A 21,018-nucleotide genomic window follows, 5' to 3' on the forward strand; every position below is an offset into this window, starting at 1 on the left:
AACAGCACTTCGGTGTTCACTATAGATGTTAGTTGTGTTCAGGACATTTTGCTGGAAAGTCTGACAAAAAAAAATGATAGTCGATTTTGCGTAGTTAGGTCAAATGCGAATTAGGTGCGCTAGCAGTTAGGTTTTCACTTCGGTTCCGGTGTTCAGATCCAGTCTTCACAGATGGCAGTTGTTCGGATAGAAATAGAGATTTAACGTCCATATATGCGGAATCGGCTAATCTCTACTTCCGTAGATCCCTGAGGGCTACCTCGCCTGGCGCAGTGGTGCAGCGGTCGAGATGCGTCGCTGCCCATCTATGGCAGGTGCTGCCATCGTTGGGACTTGGGTTGCTTGGGTTGGGTTGCGATGCAGGTTGCTCTTCCCGAGCAGCCTCTCACGATTAATTGAGCTGCCCCCCGCCATTCGGTGTCGGTAGGCAGGGGAGCAGCCTGCCACAAAACCGGATTGAGACAAACAGACACAGACTGACAATTAGACAAACGCAGAACGGCTAAATGCGGGGAATGGCCACTATAAGTGCTATCGCACTAAAGATAGTGATCTCTATAAAAAAAGAGATCACTACAGGGCCCGTGAGGTCGCAAGTTTGGCCTCGCCCACTGCTGCCGCATTTTGATGGCAGCGGAAAGAGCGCCCTTTGGCAATGTAATATTGGTCAAAATTAAATCGATGATTAAAATGTTCCACACATATCATTTTTATATGAAGGAACAGGACTGTTTGTTCGTACAACCAACGCGCGCCCTTTGATTCATAAACGCGCGCGAGGCTGCGCAGGTAGATGAGACCTCTGTCAGCAAACACACGTTCAAACTGCATACAGCTGCATCCACGGGCTGCGCTTTTCAAATGCTTCTCGCGTGTGCACTTGACACGTGGTGCCTCCAGCTGCATAAAGCTGACCGGCCGCCAACGAAGCTCGCACGAATACACCCGCAATAAATCACACATGTGTCTTCTCTCGACGCGTACGCAGCAGGAACGGCAGCCGGCAAAGGGATCAAACTGTGCATACCAGTCTGGTGCTTTATTTTGACTGCGTCCTTCACAAGATATCGCGGTTGACTAGATTGTGCATCTGCCGCTGTTTCAGTGGAACGTAAGTATTGCATTTGGCCATTTCAATAACCGCTCACGGCTTGTTTTGCCCGCGACACAACGGGCCATTTATAAGTTGCATTGTCCCTTCCAACTGAGCAACGCACAATGCTGCGGGAATGTCTTGTGTGACCTGTTCATGCTGATTTGATGATTTCGAGCGAAGAAAAGTCACACTGTGCACATTTCAAAGAATACTGCATGGAGATCAGATTTATCAAGTTTGGCCCAAAGTATAAATCTTGAGGTAGCGCAGCGATCTGCTAATTAGTGTATGAGCTCTTTCTCGACGTGCCGATCCGAAGAAACAAAACACACCCTCAGTAATATATGAAGTGTGCCACGTTTATGAAATTAGCGGTGTTGTCTTGGAGGGTGCTGCCATGGGTGCTGCCTGCACACAAGTGCGCCGTCCTGTCCCTACATGTGGCCTTCACCAAACCGAGCCCATCACTGCTTCCTTCGCGTTCTAACGTTTGCATATGCTGTCACCCAACGTGCTATTATAAAAATAAGAAAACTTCCCTCCACCGGTCGCTGCAAGGAAGCTGCAGAAAAAACATAAAAGTAAACTGACCTGCAGCGCCACTAAACCCATTTATTGTTGTGTTTACCAGGCCTGGCTCAATCGCTAATTCGCAAAGATGGCGTTGCGCAGTGGTGGCGATCTTTCGAAGTTACGTGTGGTTGATTTGAAAGAAAAGTTATCAGAACGTGGACTGTCAACGTCAGGTAATGTTAATGATCACGTTTGACACCTAGGCTTGCGGCGGAAGACAAACTGTGTCATTTAATAGGCCTGAGGAGCCTTGTTGCAAGCGCGGTTTTGTGGCGATCGCACGCTGCAACTTCACAGCTTGGGCTGCTCTACGTTTGCAACTAATATCTGATGCTTTTCTCACTCACAAGGTTGTTACACTCAGTGTAGCCCTGCATATTAAATGATGATGTTTCCTTCATGTGGAGTTATTTCGCTTTACGGCCTACGGCTACGCTTAGGAACGCACAGCTCCAGTTTCGGTATTTGTTTTTCAATGGAACCGGTGTTGACGTCGTTCGTTGTTCGTTTCATTCGCAGGCTTAAAGGCCGACCTTGTGAAGAGACTTCAGGCTGCCATAGATGAAGAAAATGTAAGTAACTGGCTAATCATTGTGATATGCCAGTAAAAACTGAATAACCCCATCATGTTCGCGAAATCGCATGCTGTTATTGCAAAATTCGAACTAGAGCCTTCCCGGCCTATTCTGTAGCTCGGAATCCCAATTAATTTTCATTAATTGCTGTGGAATTCGCATCCTCAGGAGGTGACTCCAGCTCAGGATGACAGCATGGATACCGAAGAAGACTCCCAGGTAACAATGTTGCTTCTTTTGGTGCCGATGACTGCGTTCGTTCTAGTAATAAACAGTGTTTATGTTGTTTGAGTTTGCGAGACTCGTCGATTGACATTACATTTCTCTTTTTCAGGGGGCTCAGGAAGCTCCTGATATTCATGAAAGAGATGATGCACCTGTAGAAAAACCAGAAGAAAAGGTACGTTTTGGCTCCTCTGCACTTTCACACACTGTGAAAGGTACCTTTTAACTTGCTTTATTAGGTTCGATTGCTTTATCGACTCATCTCCTTTAAACTAAAATTTTGATTCCAAAGGGTTCCGTCACATAGTGGTCACACTGTCATTTGAAAGCAAGTGTCAGGGTTGCAGTTTATGCTCGTGTGGCTTCATAAGTCCTTTTTGCTTCCGTCTGTACAGCAGTTTTGTTCACAATTTGCCACTGCAGTTCATAAGTAGACTGCTCTAATGGTGAGTTGCCGTCCTCTTTATTTATGCAATACGTGTTTCTCGGGTATGTGGTTCTACCAGAGTATGGTCGTAGTAGTGCAGCTGTAACACTGTACTAGCTGTGTGTACCAAAAAAGGAAAAAATCATAGCTGTAGCCGTACTGTGTGACGGGCAGTGGGAAACTACAAACAAGGTCTGTAGGTTAAGCAGTCATGTTAGTTCAAATACCATTGCCTCATCGGTTCCCGGGAGAAAACTAACAGCACCAGTAGTGCTGTTAATGCTGTGATGACAATGCATCGTGCTATTTCGTCTTAGCATTGTAATTGCCTTGAAGGCAGAGTGTTTGAAACATTCTTTTGATTTGCTTCCGTTTCCCATGTTATTTATTTGGCATGCTTTACTCTATTCTACGGCTGCCGTGTAGGAGCTCTTGGAGCACCAGAAAGAAGTATTGGGTAAAGAGCAAGTCCGCCTCCTCGAGGAAGAAAAGGAACTCCTCGGCAAGGCACAACAACAACAGATCATGCTTGAAGCTGAGAAGCAGCAGAAGGTGGGAATGCGGTTTTTCTGCTATGCCATACAGGCATGCCTGGCATTTTTAAAGTCATTTATCTTGCGTCATTTTGCCCTTTGCTTCAAGACCTGCAGTTTCCTTTTGCTTTTCTTCTCTTTTTGCCTTGTACACTGCACTGTGATCGATTATTAAGCACAGCTTGTTTGTTATCACTTTAGCAGTCATTGCAGTAGAGTTGCTCCCTGGTTTGTTTATTTATCGTGAAGTTTTTGAGTTTTGTGCCTTTCCTGTTGGAAATTTGTTATTAAAGGGACACTGAGGAGAAATTGAAGTTGGCTTGTATCGACAGAATACCAGCTCCTGATTACAAAAACGCCACTCATACTGACAACAAAGCTCTTGTAACGTAGAAAAGAGCAAGAACCAAAATACAGGTATCGCCGCCACAGGCCAAACTCGCAAGTACAAGCGTGATGAGATCATAGGCCAAAACAGTATTGCTAGAACGAATGGTTCTAGCAACACCAGGAACCGAGAAATCATGCATCACTGAGGCGCAGCAAATGCATGCGCAAATCTCCTTGACGTCGCCAGATGGCGCCACGTGCCCGGCTGCTACGTGCGCTCCTGAAGCATCGGGACAAATCAGCGCCTGTTTTCCGGCGGTAGGCGGGCTCCCGGTATTCCGCTAGCGGTAACAAGGTACACGGTATGCTAAAGGTGTCTATTTGCGAGAACTTCGTTGACGACTTCGAGAACGAGATCCATCGTAACGCTGGCAAAACGCCAGTGGAAGCGTAATCGAAGCGACTGTAGCGACGGCCGCAATAGCCGATAGATGCCTTCAACGTGCGGCCGGCGGTAGCTTTCTTTTCGGCTGCTGCTAGGCCGCACTGCTGGCAGCCAGAAATCACGGAGTCTGCGTTACGTCATGTGCACGTCATGTTTCACGTCTCTTAGTCCTCTGTCGTCATAGACGAATCCCAAGTTTGAATCAGAGCGGCGGGAAAAACTTTTTCAACTTCGAATCCAAATTTCTTAGAAATAAATGCATCTTTCGCTGCCGGCCAAGTGGCAACAAAGCCATGACATGCCGAACTATCGGATTTTACTATAAAAAAAATATTAATAGTGCTCTCCTCAGTGTCCCTTTAATTCAAAAGCATTAGATGGCTCATCGACAAAGAAACCTGGCATTGTCCAAAGAGTGGTAGCTTTACAAAACTCATGATTGGTTGAAATTGAAGGTGGGAATTTATGATATGCTAACCAGCAATAGTCAGTAGCATTTACAAGGGCACCAACTACAACCTGGGGTTCTTTAACGTGCACTGACATCGCTCAGAGGCCCATGTGCTGTGCGATGTCAGTGCACGTTAAAGAACCCCAGGTGGTCGAAATTTCCGGAGCCCTTCACTACGGCGTCCCTCATAGCCTGAGTTGCTTTGGGATGTTAAACCCCAATAAACCAATTAACCAACTACAAACAAAGGAATAAAGTGGGATTGGAATAGAATTGCAACGCTTTTGCATTACTTGCATGTAAGTTCCTTAAGTGCCCCTGCTAATTATTATTTCATGGCAGTTCACAACTTCACATCTTTGCTAGCCACTTAGTGGCCTGCATGAGAAACCACCTGTTCAGGCCCATCATAGTAACACACTTCAGTTTTCCATTACTTGTGCACTCTAAAGCAGCACTTTTGTTAGGGCGGCTATTTTTGTTTACGTTTTGCAGAGTTGACAAACAGTACAGCTGAAAAATTTTTTGCTGAAGCCTTGTTGCAGTACTGCTCTGTGTGCTGCTATGTAAATTGTAACGTGTGTGGTCATCACCTTGTCTGGTGCCCAAGCAGTGGTAGTGGGGCTGTTGTGCAGGAACTGCTGGGACATGCATTGTATGCCATACAGCTGTCTTTCAGAATTGTGTAGAATTCGCCTTTATCTCTTTACCTTGATGCTTTCAGATTTTGGAGCAAACACGCATCCTTGAAGAGGAGAGGCACCACAGACTTCAACAACAGGTGAGACAACTGCTCTCTTCGGAACTGGTGTTCGGTGTTGTTCTTTTTGCCAACATCCGCAACTAGCTTGTAGAACTCACAATACGCATCCTGAGCTTCATTCGTGCTATTATGCATTGGTGCAGTGTTCTTGTAGCTGCTAAGATGAAATTATTTCATCCATTGCATTTTTGTGGATATAAGACAGCTTTTATCAGAAATATTCAGCCCAGTGTGTCTGTTTTTTGGCTGTGTAGTTTGGCTTCCTTTGCATCGGCAGTGTTCTAAATCTCTCAGTGATGAGGGGAAATTTTGCCCCCGCTCCTATGAACCTTGTCTTGTATGGGTGCTGTCAGATTGAGGAATGGCACTTCTCACTCTGCCTAATTCAGAAAGCAGTTGAAGGAGCTTAGAGACCAGCGCCAGTGACAATGGTGAAATCTGTGTTGCCTTAGAGGTTTGTTGTGTATTGAAAGACTGTTTCCTAAATTGCCTCAAAAGTGGTCGAAAAATTGCCGGCTACATCAGTGCTGCAGCACGCAACTGTGCAGTTCGAAGTGGTGTGGACACATGCACAGGGCATACACTCATTCCCAGTGTTCAGTTGTGGGGACTAAATTGGACTTCAGAATGTTGTTGGTGCTCATGTGAACCTGTTCGCAATAATAGTGTCTTTTGTTTGTCACTTTGCCTTGTCCAGCAGTTGACATCAGTATCTAAGCTAGTGTGACCATATTGCATCGAGCACGTGAGCTTCTGTAGCAGTAAATGTCTCCCATCACTAGGACTTCTACAGTGGCGCTGGGAACAACATTGCTAATCATGTTGAGAGCATGGGTGTTAAAACAGACCTCATTGAAGGTGCCTTTTTGACTAAAAGCTGCATAAAATGCTCCTCAAATGCGTAGAACATGGTTTAGGGACCTCAGACACTTTCCAAAATATTACCTTTGGTGTGTGCGGTTTAGGCCAAAACTAAGTTCATGCTTCACGAAGGTTACTTTTGGGCACATCGCTTTCAGTGTCTAATTTTTTTTGACTGGAGAATTGGAATCAAGGATATCAAAAGAAAATTTGAGTTGGGGCTTCTTGTGTCAGCGTCGGTCCGGTGTGTTGTGGCTGAGCGCAATGACATTTGTCAAAGAATGGCACAGCCTCCAGCAAATTCCTCTTCAAGCAGCCATATAATTGCCTGTGTACAGGCTGTAAGTGCTCCCCCTTAGGTTTGCCACCTAGAATAATGCTGTTCTTGCTATAGCAACTTGTTTGGCTTCCTTGAGGAAGTATGCTGAGACTGTTTTGTGGCTTGGCGTCAGAATTGAGAATGCTGGAAGGCATCGCATTTGGGGGAAAGTGTTAATGGAATGACTGTCATGAACGTTCTCTTTGATTGGTGTATTTTCCTAAAGTACACAGACTTTGTGAAAAAACATGCATCTTCCCTTTGGAACCGTATGGTTGGTTGAGCTAAAGGGTATGCCAATGAGTAATTACTCACGTAATGTGAAGTCAAGTCCTTCTTGGTATTGACGTGCTGTGCCAGATGTTGTTTTGCACAAAATGGAAAGCCTTACGAGAAATTATCAGTTAAAGGAGTACTGACACAAAATTTTGGTTGTGTGCTCTTCCTTGGCAGTGACTTAAAATAAATAGCCGCATGGAGTTTGCCTGGGTTCAGTAAATAATTTATAATTAAATTCCGTCTCTCGTGCTGTATCGGTTTCATTTCAGCACCCAAACAGTGGCTCTGATGCCAGAGTTTAACTTAGGCACACTAAAGCAGTGGCTTTTTGCCACTTGTTGATTCATTGTCATTCCTTCTCTTGGGGCAGGCTGGCTTAATAGCAGAATTAAAACAATAAAGCAGCACTTAAATTGGAGTTTTATTATAGCCCACGTGACATGAACTAAACTTTGACGTTGTAGCCACTGTTCGGCTGTTAGAACCGAAACAAGATGAGAGAAAAAATAAATAAATGTCATTTACCAGGCATAAGCAAATTCCACGCGGTGATGCATGTGTACTATCTGTGAGCTACACTACGCAAGTGCCTGCCCAGACGCTTGAGTGGTGTAGGTCATACTGAGCATGATAGTACTATCTTACCGCCCCGCCGCGGTGGCTCAGTGGTTATGGTACTCGGCTGCTGACCCGAAAGACGCGGGTTCGATCCCGGCCGCGGCGGCCGAATTTCGATGAAGGCGAAATTCTAGAGGCCCGTGTGCTGTGCGATGTCAGTGCACATTAAAGAACCCCAGGAGGTTGAAATTTCCGGAGCCCTTCACTACAGCGTCCCCCATAGCCTGAGTTGCTTTGGGACGTTAATCCCCAATAAACCAAACCAACCAATAAACCATACTAGTACTATTTTACGCATGATTCGAGGGAAGAAATCACGCAACCAAAAGTTTGGTGTCGACATTCCTTGAAGAGCACAGTCCTTGCATGAAGCGTCGTGTGTTGGGGTCGGCTGGTGAGTTTCTGAGGTGCGGCCACTCCGCTGCGTCGTGCAGCTGTTCCCTGTGACCGAGCAAGTAGTGGCCCACCAGGTGGTGACCACACCGGCGGTGCTGGTGGCTCCGGCCGGTAGCCCGCTGGCTGTGGCTACGGCTACAGCTGCAGCCGCGGCTGCCCCCGCTGCCCCTGTCGTACTGGCTACAGCCGCCACAGCCATGACCCCCGTGGCGACGGCCATTCCCCAACAGGCCACGGTTCTGGCACCGGTCAGTTCCCCCCCCCCCCCCCCCCCACCCACCCACTCATCTTTCCCGCACGTCACTCCCTTTCTTTATTGGTGTGGCATGGGCAGCAGGAGGAAGGGAGGAACGAAGGACTGCGCTATGGATGGGCTGAATTAAGGTCTTCTGTCTGGTCTAGTATCTAACAGGCTTCGCTTGCGCAGGTATGCATGTTTCAGTGTGTATTACCCTCGGAAATCATGGTTAATTTGGAGAAATTACTTAAAATAAATTATGCTGGTCATGTACTCTTGCTCTTAACCCTGCATGCAAGGTACTGATATCAATCCTATCCTATAAAACCTCTGTACTGCATGCAAAGAACAGATAGGCCTGTTCTGCTGAAGCCTCTATAATATAGTGTTTAATTACTGCCAGTTGCTGTTGTTGAAATGCAGTCGGTCTAAAACTCGTTGAACTTTTTTTCTTGTTTGAGAGGATGGGTGGTTGAATTATGAGCAGAGTTCTTCAATAATTTCTTTTTATTTGGTCGTAAAACTCAAAATCCTGGACAGAATGCTTCTCGTGGTGCCTTCATTGCATTGGCTGTAGGGCAGCAGGCAAATGCTTATGTTGCTGGAATGTGGGAGTGGCTGGTGATGGCTCAAGCTGCTTTCACACTGTGTTTGCATTTATTTGGTATATGTGCAGTGCAGAATTAATGTTCGGATCTGTGCACATAATATGAAATCAAAACTTGCTGGTAACATCAACGTTGGGGTGCAGTGGCTGGTTCCATGCTTGTATTCTTGTAGCCATTGATGTGCTGAGTGATGCTCAAGAGCTTGTTTTTCATGCACTACCCTGACATCTGGTCAGTATGGTTCAAGTTCATGGCTTTACATGTAAAGTGAAACACTGGTACACCACAAAAAAAGAAAGACAAAGAATAGGTTGGGGCAACCGAAAAGGAAATAAAAATAATAAGCCCCTGCGAAGAAAAAGAAAGACATGGGGCACCTCAGGCAACTGTGCCTTGGGCACGCTTTTTGTGAATCCAATATGAACAGGACCCAGCAATTGTCTTTTTTTTTGCCCGCCACGAACGACTTCTATAAAAAAATGGATGAAACATCACTTCTGCTCAAAACCTGCTTTCCTGAAAAGGATGGGTAAACTGGGGCACCCTGTGGAAACCAACAGCTATTCTCGACCTACATGAGAAAGGCTTCCGCAGTTAATTATCGGTAAATTAACCGTCATGAGACCCCTTGTTTTAACTCTTTTTACAAAAGGCGGGGCTTTATTTGTGGAAGAAATCAAACGCTGTTCTTTGATTGGGAAATCTCAGAAACATAAGTTGTCATCTTTGTATTAAGCACTGTGTTTTTGCATTTAAAGTACATGCGTGTTCTAAAAGGTCTTAAGTGGGTTGCAGAGATGCTGTAAATGCCAGTTATTACAAAGGTATCAGAAAAATTATTGTAAATAAAAGAGAGGGGTGGGACATGTGAGATATTGTACAGCTCCTTTGTGCAGCCCAGCGTTGGTGGCTTGTTTGTTTGATTAAAGTATTTCATATCCTACCACAGAATGACTGCTTTTCTCTGTAAAAATAACTAAAGAAAGCTTGGATTGCGGAACGATGTGAAGAAAAACCCAATATCCTCCCAGTTTTAATTCGATAACGTTAGGGAGCTCGTGTCGCAAAAAATCTGGCGACGGTGTGGTTGACTGTGAGCAAAAAAAAAAAGCCCTAAAAATCCCCCGAGAAGCAACCTAGGAGGCAGGTGGGCCAGCTAGGTCACGTTACCTTACGGTATCATCACAACCTGCCCAACGTGGCAAAAAAATGATTGATCATGAGAGGTTGCTGGGAAGAGCAACCTGGATCGCACAAGTCCCACAGGTGGCAGCACCTACCATCGCAGGGCAGTGGCGCATCGCTTAACCGCTGCACCACTGTGCCAGGAGTGGTGTGACAACTCTCACGGACCTGTGATCGTTAAGTAGAGTGTGCCCAGTTCTGCTTATATAGGCATTAACCCATTAGCTATCGCATCATATCCTTAAGGCGTAGCTTAAGTATCCCCTCCAATTTTTTCTTTAAATTTTTAAATAAAGATGGAGGATGCTACACATTTACTAAGCGATTGCATTGAGTGTTTCAAAAAAACTGAAACTGGTCTTTTGCTTTTCAAATATTGCTTAAGCTATTAGACATGGTGCGTCACACTGCAGCAGTATCACTTGCCTGTTTACATTGAATCAAGCAAACCTACTGCTTTTAAGATAATCGTAGTCGTGACGCTCTTGGTTTAATTTAGGAAAGGTCACCCGTTTCCTTTTGAAGTGTTAGGCGCATCGCATCCACTTCTTAAAAATTCGGCTTTGGAAAAGAAATTGAAAAAGAAACTCCTCAGTGATGCCTCTGTTCCCAGAATGACTCATGACACAGCAAGTTGGGGCACAGTGAGAAATGCTAAGTGACAGGAAAGAAAGAATGAGAGAGGGACACCACTAATCATCATCGTCAGCAGCCTAACAGTATCATTTGCACTACAAAGGCCTCTTCCAATGGCCTAAATTTAACCCTTTCCTGTGCCAGCTGCGGCTGCCTTATCCCCTCCACGAATTTATTTATTTTATTCAATAAACCCCTAAAGGCCCTCAGTCAAGGGTATTACATAGGGGGGAGCAATGACACACAATGCAAAACAAGAATGCCTGGTATCAACCAACCATGAACTGTTGAAGCATTCGTTCTGTCCATCTGTGGTGCTTTTGTTTCTGCCTTCAAGCACCGTCGCTGCATTTGTTCCCAGCGGTCGACAAGCCCAGCGGTCGGCTTCAAGTGAGTTGCAGGCACGTCCTTTGACACACTGGGACATAGGTGCTCTGCACAAAACGAGGGACATGTTCTTAACACAAGGAGCAAACATACCGTCAACTGTTTCATAACACACAGGGTAACGAAGAAACAGGCCGCACTTTGCAGCCCTTTTGCAGCTTTTCAACCCTACCTGATCTCCCGCCTCAGGGGTCGTCCAATTTTCAGCGGGGTTAAGGAAAGGTGCTGATGTTGCCACTTCTTGTTCTTGCCGATGTCCCTCACCAGGTCAGTCTGGTTGGTGCGACACCCGTGGCAGCGCAGGGGACCACCATCCTGACGCCTGCAGTCGCCATGCTACCGACCGTGGTGCCTCCTCCACCTCCACCACCTCCCCCTCCTCCTCCTCCCCCTCCTGCCTCTGCACCGACTGGGGTAGCGCCACCTGGACCTCTGCCAGTTCCAGCCCCACCCCCACAGCCAGTGGCTTTGCCTGGACCCGGCAGTGCTGTGCCCCCACCACCACCACCACCTCCACATCTCCAGCCACCGGGAGCACCCCCGCCCGGAGTGCCCCCACCAGGAGTGCCCCCACCCCGGCTGCCCCCACCTGGTCTTCCCCCACCTGGCCTTCCCCCACCTGGCCTTCCCCCTCCTGGGCTTCCCCCTCCTGGAGTGCCCCCTCCACCTTCTGGAATACCTCCTCCACCGAGGGGGGCTCCCCCAAGGGGTCCACCGCCGGGTTTGCCACCGTCAAGCCGTCCCCCAACCAGCATGGGCAGTCAGCGAGCTGCTGGAGCACCAGTGAGTGTTTGGCGATTTTGTATAATGCGCGTGCTAGTTTTTTCAAACTTCCTGAAGCCTCTCCAAGTTATTATCGCACTGCCCTGTACAAATGCAACCACTTGCCTGTCATTACTGTACACAAGAAAGCACACTTTCATGGTAATTACGATGAGGATCGTGCCATAAAAAAAAAAAAAAAAACTTTTAATATGCACATCCTTCCTTAAGCACTGAAATTTTTTTCAGCACATCGGAAAGCTTGCTGTCCAAGATGATCGATTCTGCAACGATTTTGTTAGAAGTTGTGTAGAACATTTTTACCAAGAATTATTCATTCAGCACATATACCTGTTTTTATGTATCCCAATGCTGGAAACCATGATCAGTGAGCACTATGGTGATTGCATGTTGTTAAAAGTGGTGTACCAAAACTGATATAAATGTCACCCGCCAGACATTAATTTGACATTTTTTAGTATAAATTAGCACCCATTATACTTTCCTCACTCGAAGCTGTTACGGCACGGGGATGTATGCCTCGCTGATGAAAGTTTTAGTGTATCATGGTTGCCGGTCTGTCCAAGAAACTGAAAAAACTGTGACATCATCTTGCGACAAAAGCTTAAAGCACATCATCGGCGAAGCAAAGGGAGCGTTTCTTTTAATCGAAAGGTGCACTGGAGAAAGTGTAAACTAGTATAATAAAACGTGATAAACACTCGGACACTGCGCACTTGAGACAAATCGTATGTCACGTGGTTGGATACTCTGATGTTGGCAGGATATCATTGCATGATGGCACATCAGTTTGTTTCATGCGATTTTCAGTGCCAAATTTAAATTATAAATCCTCGTTTCTTTGATATTGCAGTGCTCAATTCTTACAGTACAAGGCATGGTCTTTTCATTTTGATCATAATCTCGTGACACGTTTTGGTCAGTGGTCGGTCTCTTTAAGGCAGTATAAAAAGTCTCGTTAATCAAAACCAAAATTCTGCACAGTCGGGTAGTTGGAACTAGTCACAGAGCCGAAACTGCAGTTACTGAAATTGCCAGATTCTTATGCGCCTCTGACTCCAATTCACACTCAATTTTCATGTTCAGCACGTCTAGTGTAACTGGTCACTAGGCGGTTCTTCACTGTCATCGCAGTGCACATACCACAGAGTAGCATACACATAACAATGCAATTGCAGGGCGAGCTGTCAGAAACAGATGGAGATCAAAGGTGATAACACAGTGCACCTTTCACTCTTTTCACACTCGCTTGCGGCCCAGCTGAGTAGTCTGGTAAGCGGCAAACTGAACTGCTGGCAGTGCTGTAGTTTTGGTTTCCAGCGCAACTCGCGCTGCGGAGGTTACCGAACGTTAAGTCACAAACCAGAAGTTTTCTGTTGTGCTACCTACAGCTCCTCTGGGAAAATGAGTGCCATACCAAGTGTGCCAATGACGCTCAGTTCCAATTTTCGTTAACCAATTTGCATATATATTCATTTCTTTTTCTTTTTCTTTACACATGGAGCTGTATGCATCGTGTCTCAGGAGCAGGCCCCGGTGAGGGACGCGTAGTAACCACGGCTTGGCCACGAAATTTTGGGTGGTCATTTTCGTAAATATTGGCTGAATGTATACCTGTGCCCCCCCCCACACACACACGCACACGCACGCGTGCACGCACACACACACACGCACACACACACACACACACACAAGAAGGGGCAGTAAATGCTTAACACCTTAAGTTTGTTAATGCCATTATTTTCAGAGTTGATGCTGCACGTCCAGATTTAATGTCAGTATACGAAAGTAACGATGATTATAACGCCTGCAAGGCAGTCACAAATTTTACCTGAATATAAACAGTCATAATGAGCGCAGTATCTTGGGAATATTCATATGTAATGTAAAAATTATTTTTCGGGAAATGACGCTGTTCTTTCTTGACGAGTCGAAAAAGTGACCATAAATTCTCATGCACGCACAGAAGTCGAGAGTGTCTGTCAGAAGTGCTGGTAAACATGGCACCATTCGCATCAAAAATGCAGTAGAGGTGCCTCATATACTGAAAGTTGTTAGTAAACCATTTACTGCTTTATTGGAAGGTGTTACTAAAAAAAAAAAAGTTGCATGCTTCTCGGCATGTGGAATGGGGACGAGGGTTCTCACTGCTCAGGCGAATCAGTTACGGTGATCTGAGTAGGTCGCAAATTTCAGTAAAGCTAATATCATTAAATTTGAGTGTGTGCACAGAGCGAATGACATTTAAACTTAAGGCAGTAAGCGCATAATGGCATTAAATTTGTCCGTGTGGCATGGGTATTGTGCACGACAATATACATAGTTGGGTATAACATCACTAGTGTATCAACTATGCCAGCAGGAAAGCCTAGTCTTCTTGTCCACGGCAGCCGTATTTCAGTGGAAGCAAAATACAATAATGCCCATGTGATGTGCAATGGCAGTGCACATTAAAGAACCCCAGATGTTCTAAATTAATTCAGAGCCCTCCCCTACAGCCCATGTGTCGTTTTGGGATGTTAAACCCCACAATTTACCTAACCACCATCTTTGATGCTTATGGTGATGGGGCTGGTTGTAGCATGCTTTCGGTTTTGTATCGGACTGTGAGGTGTGTGCTGTTTCGAGTAAATCAAGATGCATGTTAGAAAGAGGTAAATACGTTAGTTTTGAAAATTCACTGCCATCACAGTATGCTTTGTTGTTATCTGGTTTTCATTTCCAGTTTTTCCTTGGATTTTCCTTTCTAGTACGGGCAGAATCTGCTGTGCAAATGCTGGCGAGCTGCTTTCAGCAAAAGCGAGTTTAGAACTATTTCTGCTCAACCTCTGAAATATGGGTGACACCATTGAGAAAAAAATGGTTGCAGGAGCTAAAGCAAAAAAGCTATTTGAATGTTTTTTCCCCAACTGCATAAGCAGCCATTTTCACTGTATTTTATGGTTGTAAAGAGTACTCAATCAATTTACAGTTTTTTACTTTTTTGTTTTCATTTTCAGCACTTTGTATTAAACATTTATATCCATTGCTTACTCTATCACGATAAAGTTTCCAGTCTCTCTTAAACAAAATTCCAGATAAATGAAACATATTTTCCTGGCCCCTTGAGGTTCCGTGTAAAGAGCTCGCTTAATCAGTTACAGGTCTATGATGAACAGTATGCCGTCGTGGTGGCTCAGTGGCTATGGTGCTCGGCTGCTGGCCCGAAAGACGCGGGTTCGATCCCGGCCGCGGCGGCTGAATTTCTTTGGAGAAGAAATTCGAGGCCCATGTACTGTGCGATGTCAGTGCACGTTAAAAGAACCCCAGGTGGTCGAAATTTCCGGAGCCCTCCACTACGGCGTCTCTCATAGCCTTAGTCGCTTTGGGACGTTAAACCTCATAAACCTAAACCTAAACCTATGATGAACAGTATGGTATGCTAATTGGGAACCTTACACCATGTTCAGGCTCGTCAACTTGTACTTTTGGCTCAGTGGCTGAAATAATAGAAGTGGGGAGGCGACTTTAATGGCAAGCATAATGGCCAAGCAATGCATTTGTTCTGTGGCTTTTATTCTTGACAGGCCTGCTTGGCAAGTTAAAGTGGCCTTTGTGTAGCTCGCATGCTTTATGTGGCTCTTTTGTTCTGGCTTTGGATGCGTTTATCACTGACCTGTACCTTGTTTTAGTTCTTTGGTATGTGCTCGCATAGATCAGACTACAAATTCTTCACTGCTTCTGTTTCTGTAACTGCTGCCTCACTATTGCCCTTCTGGTGTCACTTGCTCTATAGGGGTGGTTTAAATAGTCTGGATTTCTGTCTTGTAGAATGTGCATGCTGTATTTTCACTTTTGTGTCCATCTGTGCCTTTGACGAAGTTGTCCTTTCTGGTTGAATTTATAGTTCCATTCCTTTGCCATTCCATTTGCTGCGGCTGCTTGGCCAGCTGAGTTTTCAAAATCATCTGGGAAGCTTGCACAGTTCGGGTATAAGTAGGCGGCAGGTTGTCTGTGGAGACCTGACTGAAGGACTCGCGGATTACACGCAGCATTTCAAATCGCTTTTCTTTTGTTATTTAGAAATGTCAGATCGGCTGTTAGACGCTGGGTGAATTTCTTTGACAGCATTGTATTCCATAAACCTTTGACAGTGGGTGTGCTTGTATTTAAGCATAAGCCGCAGCCTCTACCTCCTGATATAAAGAATCTTAGTTAATATAAAGAATCTTAGTGAATATTAACTGAAGGAACACCTGCATATTAAGCTCTTTGAGTGGGGTATTTGAAGGGACACCAATAGAAGCAGTTAAAGAAGGAAAGATTGTTCAAAGCATTGGTTCTTCCCATGAATTTTTAATAGTGCAACGTACCATGGTTACGAGTGTTGCAGATACTCAAGCCTCGTATGCAACAGAAGCTGATCTGGAAAAGTGCACATAACTTTTAAATATATTGGCTCTTCACACTAGGTCTTGCATGCTGGAGGACTCGCATGTGAAGGCCTAACTATCGTCAAGTTTTTTTTTTCACAAGATAGTAGTTTTGTCTCTTTCCTCTCGAGACATGTGCAGGTACAGACATTATGAAATGGAACAGATTAGCAGCCTGCAGCCAGTGATTACTACTCTCCAAACCCGAGAGAGAAGCATATTTTTTATTTCTAGGTGATCTCCCTGGATTCATGATCGTGTTAATATGTTTTCAACCTCAGTTCTGAAGCAAAACAATGGCTGGGGTTTAGCTTTGGTTAAACCTGGTAGGTTGCGTAAGCATCCATAGCGTTCCATTCGGGATCATCACCGGTCGTAGACGATTTGGTTTCGATAGAGGTGCAGTGCGCCCGTCTAGCAGCGTCTTGAGCGCGCCGCTTAGCAAGGCGCTGTTCGCGTTCTTCATCTGTCTCCGTTGTCGTTTCCTGGCTTCGTCAAGCCGACGTAGCCTCCCTTTCTGTTTATCAGGCGGCATAACCACGGAGCCGGCAAGCGAGCGAACGCATTTTACAACCCCCCCCCCCCTGTTCTCCAGCCTCCTCTCCACACTCCGCAGCTGGCGAGAGCGCGGCGAGGGCAGCGCCTCCACTCGGCAGCGGTGCGGCTACAGCCGTAGTGCGCCGCGCCTCGCGCCGACCTTCAAGGTCAAACGTGCCTCGCGGCCGCCCCGACGCGAAGGGCTGAAACCTGTCATAATATTGCTTACGCAATAAAAAAAAATAAAAGTGGTTCTTGAGTGCTAACTGAGTGTTCCCTCACGGATCTGTACATGGTATTGAATATTCTAAGAAAAAAAATTTCAGATCTTTTGGCACTTTGCTTTTCTTGTTTTGTAAGGTGGTTTTTGTAACTGCTTGGTATTCATGCTTTCAGGCACTGCCATGTTTCATTATGTTCAGCAGGCATGCACCATTCTTCATTCAGCCATTGTCAACTATCTAGCCACTTTTATCTCTCTTAAACATTAAGGTGAAAGCTTTTAATGCCTCATCGTTGTTGACAGAAGGCTGTCAGCAGAGGTGTCACACTTTTTCTAGTCAGACCAGAAAAAAAATCTTTGTGCACGATGGGATTCGAACCACCATCCTTCCGTTCCGCAGCCGAGCGTGCTAATGGCTACACTACTTCCTACCAATGCATATGTGGGTCTCCTTGTCTAGGACGCTGGAGTGTTTGCTGAAAGGCATCAAATCAGACGGATGCCTCCCAAACGCCCTCTAGTGTCTCCAGCATTTAAGATTCACAAACAGTTGTGTACTTAATTGACATCTTAACCACACATCAGTGACACAAGCAGCAACACCACGCTAAAGGCTTTTGCCTCACCGCACTTTAGGTCAACAAAGTGCCCCCCTGATTTTTTTGGATGAACGTGCATGCAAGTAGTTCACTCTTTTTTTTTTTTTACTTTTACTTAGCCTCCACCGCCACCCGGCATGGGCCCAGGGGACAAGATGGACACCAGTGCCCCAGGCACGGAGGCACCCAGTGTGGAGATCCCACAGGTGATTGAGGAGATCTTCGCCAACACCTCGGAGCGGGCGCAGGAGCTGGCTCTGGCACCACCAGAGCCTCCCGCCGAGAAGACAGGTACACACTTGCTTCTTGCTCACCCTTGGTAGGTGCAATATTGCGAGAACTTAGAGCTCAAAAGTAATGCACTCTGTGGCCACTCCCCATATACTGTGGCACTTCCCACTGGCGCTGCTCCTTGGTAAACGCAGTAGTCTGGAGCTTTACCATAGTTCTCCATAAAGTCAGCAATAAAATTCCAATAAGGAAAGGTGTCCGGCAGGGAGACACGATCTCGCCTATGCTACTCACCGCCTGTTTACAGGAAGTATTCCGGGGCCTGAAATGGGAACACTTGGGGATAAGAGTTAATGGAGAATACCTAAGTAATCTACGATTCGCTGATGACATTGCCTTGCTAAGCCACTCAGGACAAGAACTGCAAAGTTAGACAGGCAGAGCAGAACGGTGGGGCTAAGAATTTACATGCAGAAAACGAAAGTAATATTCAACAGTCTAGCAAGAGAACAGCAGTTCACAATTGATGGCAGGGTGCTGGAAGTAGTAAGAGAATATGTCTATTTAGGGCAGGTGGTGTCAGCTGATCCGGATCATGAGAGGGAAATAACTGGAAGAATAAGAATGGGTGGAGCGCATTTGGCAGGTTATCTCAGATCATGAATGGCAGTTTACCAATATCCCTCAAGAGAAAAGTATACAACAGGTGTATCTTACCGGTACTCACCTATGGGGCAGAAACGTGGAGGCTAACAAAGAGGGTTCAGCTTAAGTTAAGAACAACGCAGCGAGCTATGGAAAGGAAAATGATAGGTGTAACGTTAAGAGAGATCGGAAGCGGGCGGAGTGGGTGAGGGAACAAACGCGGGTTAATGACATCCTAGTCGAAATCAACTGGAAGAAATGGGCTTGGGCAGGGCATGAAATGCGAAGGCAAGATAACCGCTGGTCCTTAAGGGTAATGGAGTGAATTCCAAGAGAAGGCAAGCGTAGCAGAGGGCGGCAGAAAGTTGGGGGGGGGGGGGGGGATGAGATTAAAGGGACACTGAGGAGAAATTGAAGTTGGCTTGTATCGACAGAATACCAGCTCCTGATTACAAAAATGCCAGTCATACTGACAACAAAGCTCTTGTAACGTAGAAAAGAGCGAGAACCAAAATACAGGTATCGCCGCCACAGGCCAAACTCGCAAGTATAAGCGTGATGACGTCATAGGACAAAACAGTGTTGCTAGAACCAATGGTTCTAGCAACACTAGAACACGAGAAGCCACGAATCACTGAGGCGCAGCCAATGCATGCGCAAATCTCCTTGACGTCGCCAGATGGCGCCACATACCCGGCAGCTACGCACGTGCCTGCAGCATTGGGACCAATCAGCGCCTGATCACCGGTGGCAGGCGGGCTCCAGGTATTCCGCTAACGGTAACAAGGTACACGGAATGCTAAAGGTGTCTATTTGCTAGAACTTTGTTGACAACTTCGAGAACAGGATCCATCGTAACGCTGGCAAAACGCCGGTGCAAACGTAAGCGAAGCGACTGTAGCGACGGCCGCAATAGCCGATAGACGCCTTCAACGTGCGGCCGGCAGTAGCTTTCTTTTCGGCTGCTGCTAGGCCGCACTGCTGGCGGCTAGAAATCACGGAGTCTGCATTACGTCATGTGCACGTCATGTTTCACGTCACTTAGTCCTGTGTTGTCATAAGAGAATCTCAAGTTTGAATCAGAGCGGCGGGAAAAACTTTTTCAACTTCGAATCCAAATTTCTTAGAGATAAATGCATCTTTCGCTGCCGGCCAAGTGGCAACAAAGCCATGAAATGCCGAACTATCGGATTTTGCTATAAAAAAAATATTAATAGAGCTCTCCTCACTTTCCCTTTAAGAAGTTTGCGGGGATACGGTTGCCGCAACTGGCGAAGGACAGGGTTAATTGGAGAGACATGGGAGAGGCCTGCAGTAGGCGTAGTCAGGCTGATGATGATGCTGGAGCTTTCGCTTTTCTAGTGTGACGTCAAGTCATATGACCGTTCGTGTTAAGAAGCACTGTGAAACTGCAGCATGTGGCGAAGGAGTTACGGGGCAAGCAGTGCGTACACCTGTGCTGACATTTAGTGCCGACAGCTTACGTGCGCCGGGAGGGGGGCAGGGACTCTGAGTGAATACCTCGCCCGTTTCCGAGGGCAATAATGGCTGGGTGTGCTGAGAGAGGAGACACGCAGGAAGAGGTGGGTGCCTCTCACTCCCCGCCCACGGATAGCAGCGTCATGCGGACCATGGAGGCGATGGTGTTGGCTGCTGCCACTGTCGTGTTATCATTGCGATTGTGCACCCCTTGGGCATTGCTATTTCTCAGCCCTGTTTCTTGCATTGTCGTGCCACTGCAGGGGGCTTCTTTTGTTATTGCTCAGTTTTTATAGCGGTGTGTGTGTGTGTGTGTGTGTGTTGCAAGATTTTTACTATGCTCAGTCAGCGCACTTAAAATTTCGGTTTTTCGCTTATCTCAAAGTCTATTTGTCTTAAATGTTTCACCACTTTTACGACTTTGAGTTGCAATTGTTCACTGTAAATTTTTTTTCAAGTGAATATACCAGCATTTAGTTCTCATTTTTGTCTCATCTCTGCAAAAGTTAATGAGTCTTCGTGTGAAAACTGCATGCAACGAAAGCCTGGATATAATGAAAAATTGTGGAGTTCTGTCAGTTTCGCTATATCCATGTTTAACTGTATATGGTGACAGGATTTAGGGATGATGGAGGTAGCAATAGAAGTGAGATGTATATGGTTGAAAATTGGGACTGTGCAGACAATGGTGCAACAGAGGAGCTTTATTTAGTTGGCCCTTACTCTTCGCTGCAGTGGCTCAGTGGTTATGGCGCTCGGCTGCTGACCCGAAAGACGCAGGTTTGATCCCGGCTGCGGCGGTCGAATTTCAATAGAGGTGAAATTCTAGAGGCCCGTGTACTGTGTGATGTCAGTGCATGTTAAAGAACCCCAGGTGGTCGAAATTTCCGGAGCCCTTCACTACGGCGTCCCTCATAGCCTGAGTCGCTTTGCGACGTTAAGCCCCCATAAACTAAACTGAACTATCCTTGGTACAGGGCAGAGGTTCTCAAAGTGGGTTCAGCAGAACCTTTGGGTTCCTTGGAGTGCTTCTCTGGTTCCCCAGGGGCCTAAATCTATGCAAGACTCGGCACCCATTTCCCGTATCCACTATTTTGGAAGCTGTTTCACTCTGCAGCCAATCACAATTAATTTTTTAGGAGCCATGCATCTGCATGCATCAGG

At 46.2% G+C, this 21,018-nt stretch overlaps 1 protein-coding gene across 3 annotated transcripts in view; it reads left to right on the plus strand.

The window, feature by feature from the left end:
- The first annotated feature begins 962 nt into the window (after positions 1 to 962).
- LOC149371323 (splicing factor 3B subunit 2-like) overlaps positions 963 to 21,018 on the plus strand; it is a 38,243-nt gene continuing 18,187 nt past the window's right edge. Inside the window, exons 1-9 of one of the 3 annotated variants that reach the window (XM_089565281.1) lie at positions 963 to 1,111; positions 2,189 to 2,241; positions 2,413 to 2,463; positions 2,579 to 2,644; positions 3,323 to 3,448; positions 5,380 to 5,436; positions 7,930 to 8,139; positions 11,213 to 11,728; positions 17,619 to 17,790. In XM_089565281.1, coding sequence (XP_089421407.1) covers positions 2,440 to 2,463; positions 2,579 to 2,644; positions 3,323 to 3,448; positions 5,380 to 5,436; positions 7,930 to 8,139; positions 11,213 to 11,728; positions 17,619 to 17,790 — 1,171 coding nt within the window. In that variant the 5' untranslated portion in view covers positions 963 to 1,111; positions 2,189 to 2,241; positions 2,413 to 2,439. Of the gene's footprint in view, positions 1,112 to 1,732; positions 1,843 to 2,188; positions 2,242 to 2,412; positions 2,464 to 2,578; positions 2,645 to 3,322; positions 3,449 to 5,379; positions 5,437 to 7,929; positions 8,140 to 11,212; positions 11,729 to 17,618; positions 17,791 to 21,018 lie in introns of those variants that run through there. The other 2 variants (XM_089565275.1, XM_089565283.1) reach the window with 2 other exon arrangements.

This window comes from Amblyomma mixtum, chromosome 1, assembly GCF_055824585.1.
Source record: "Amblyomma mixtum isolate Tamu chromosome 1, ASM5582458v1, whole genome shotgun sequence".
Taxonomy (NCBI): domain Eukaryota; kingdom Metazoa; phylum Arthropoda; class Arachnida; order Ixodida; family Ixodidae; genus Amblyomma; species Amblyomma mixtum.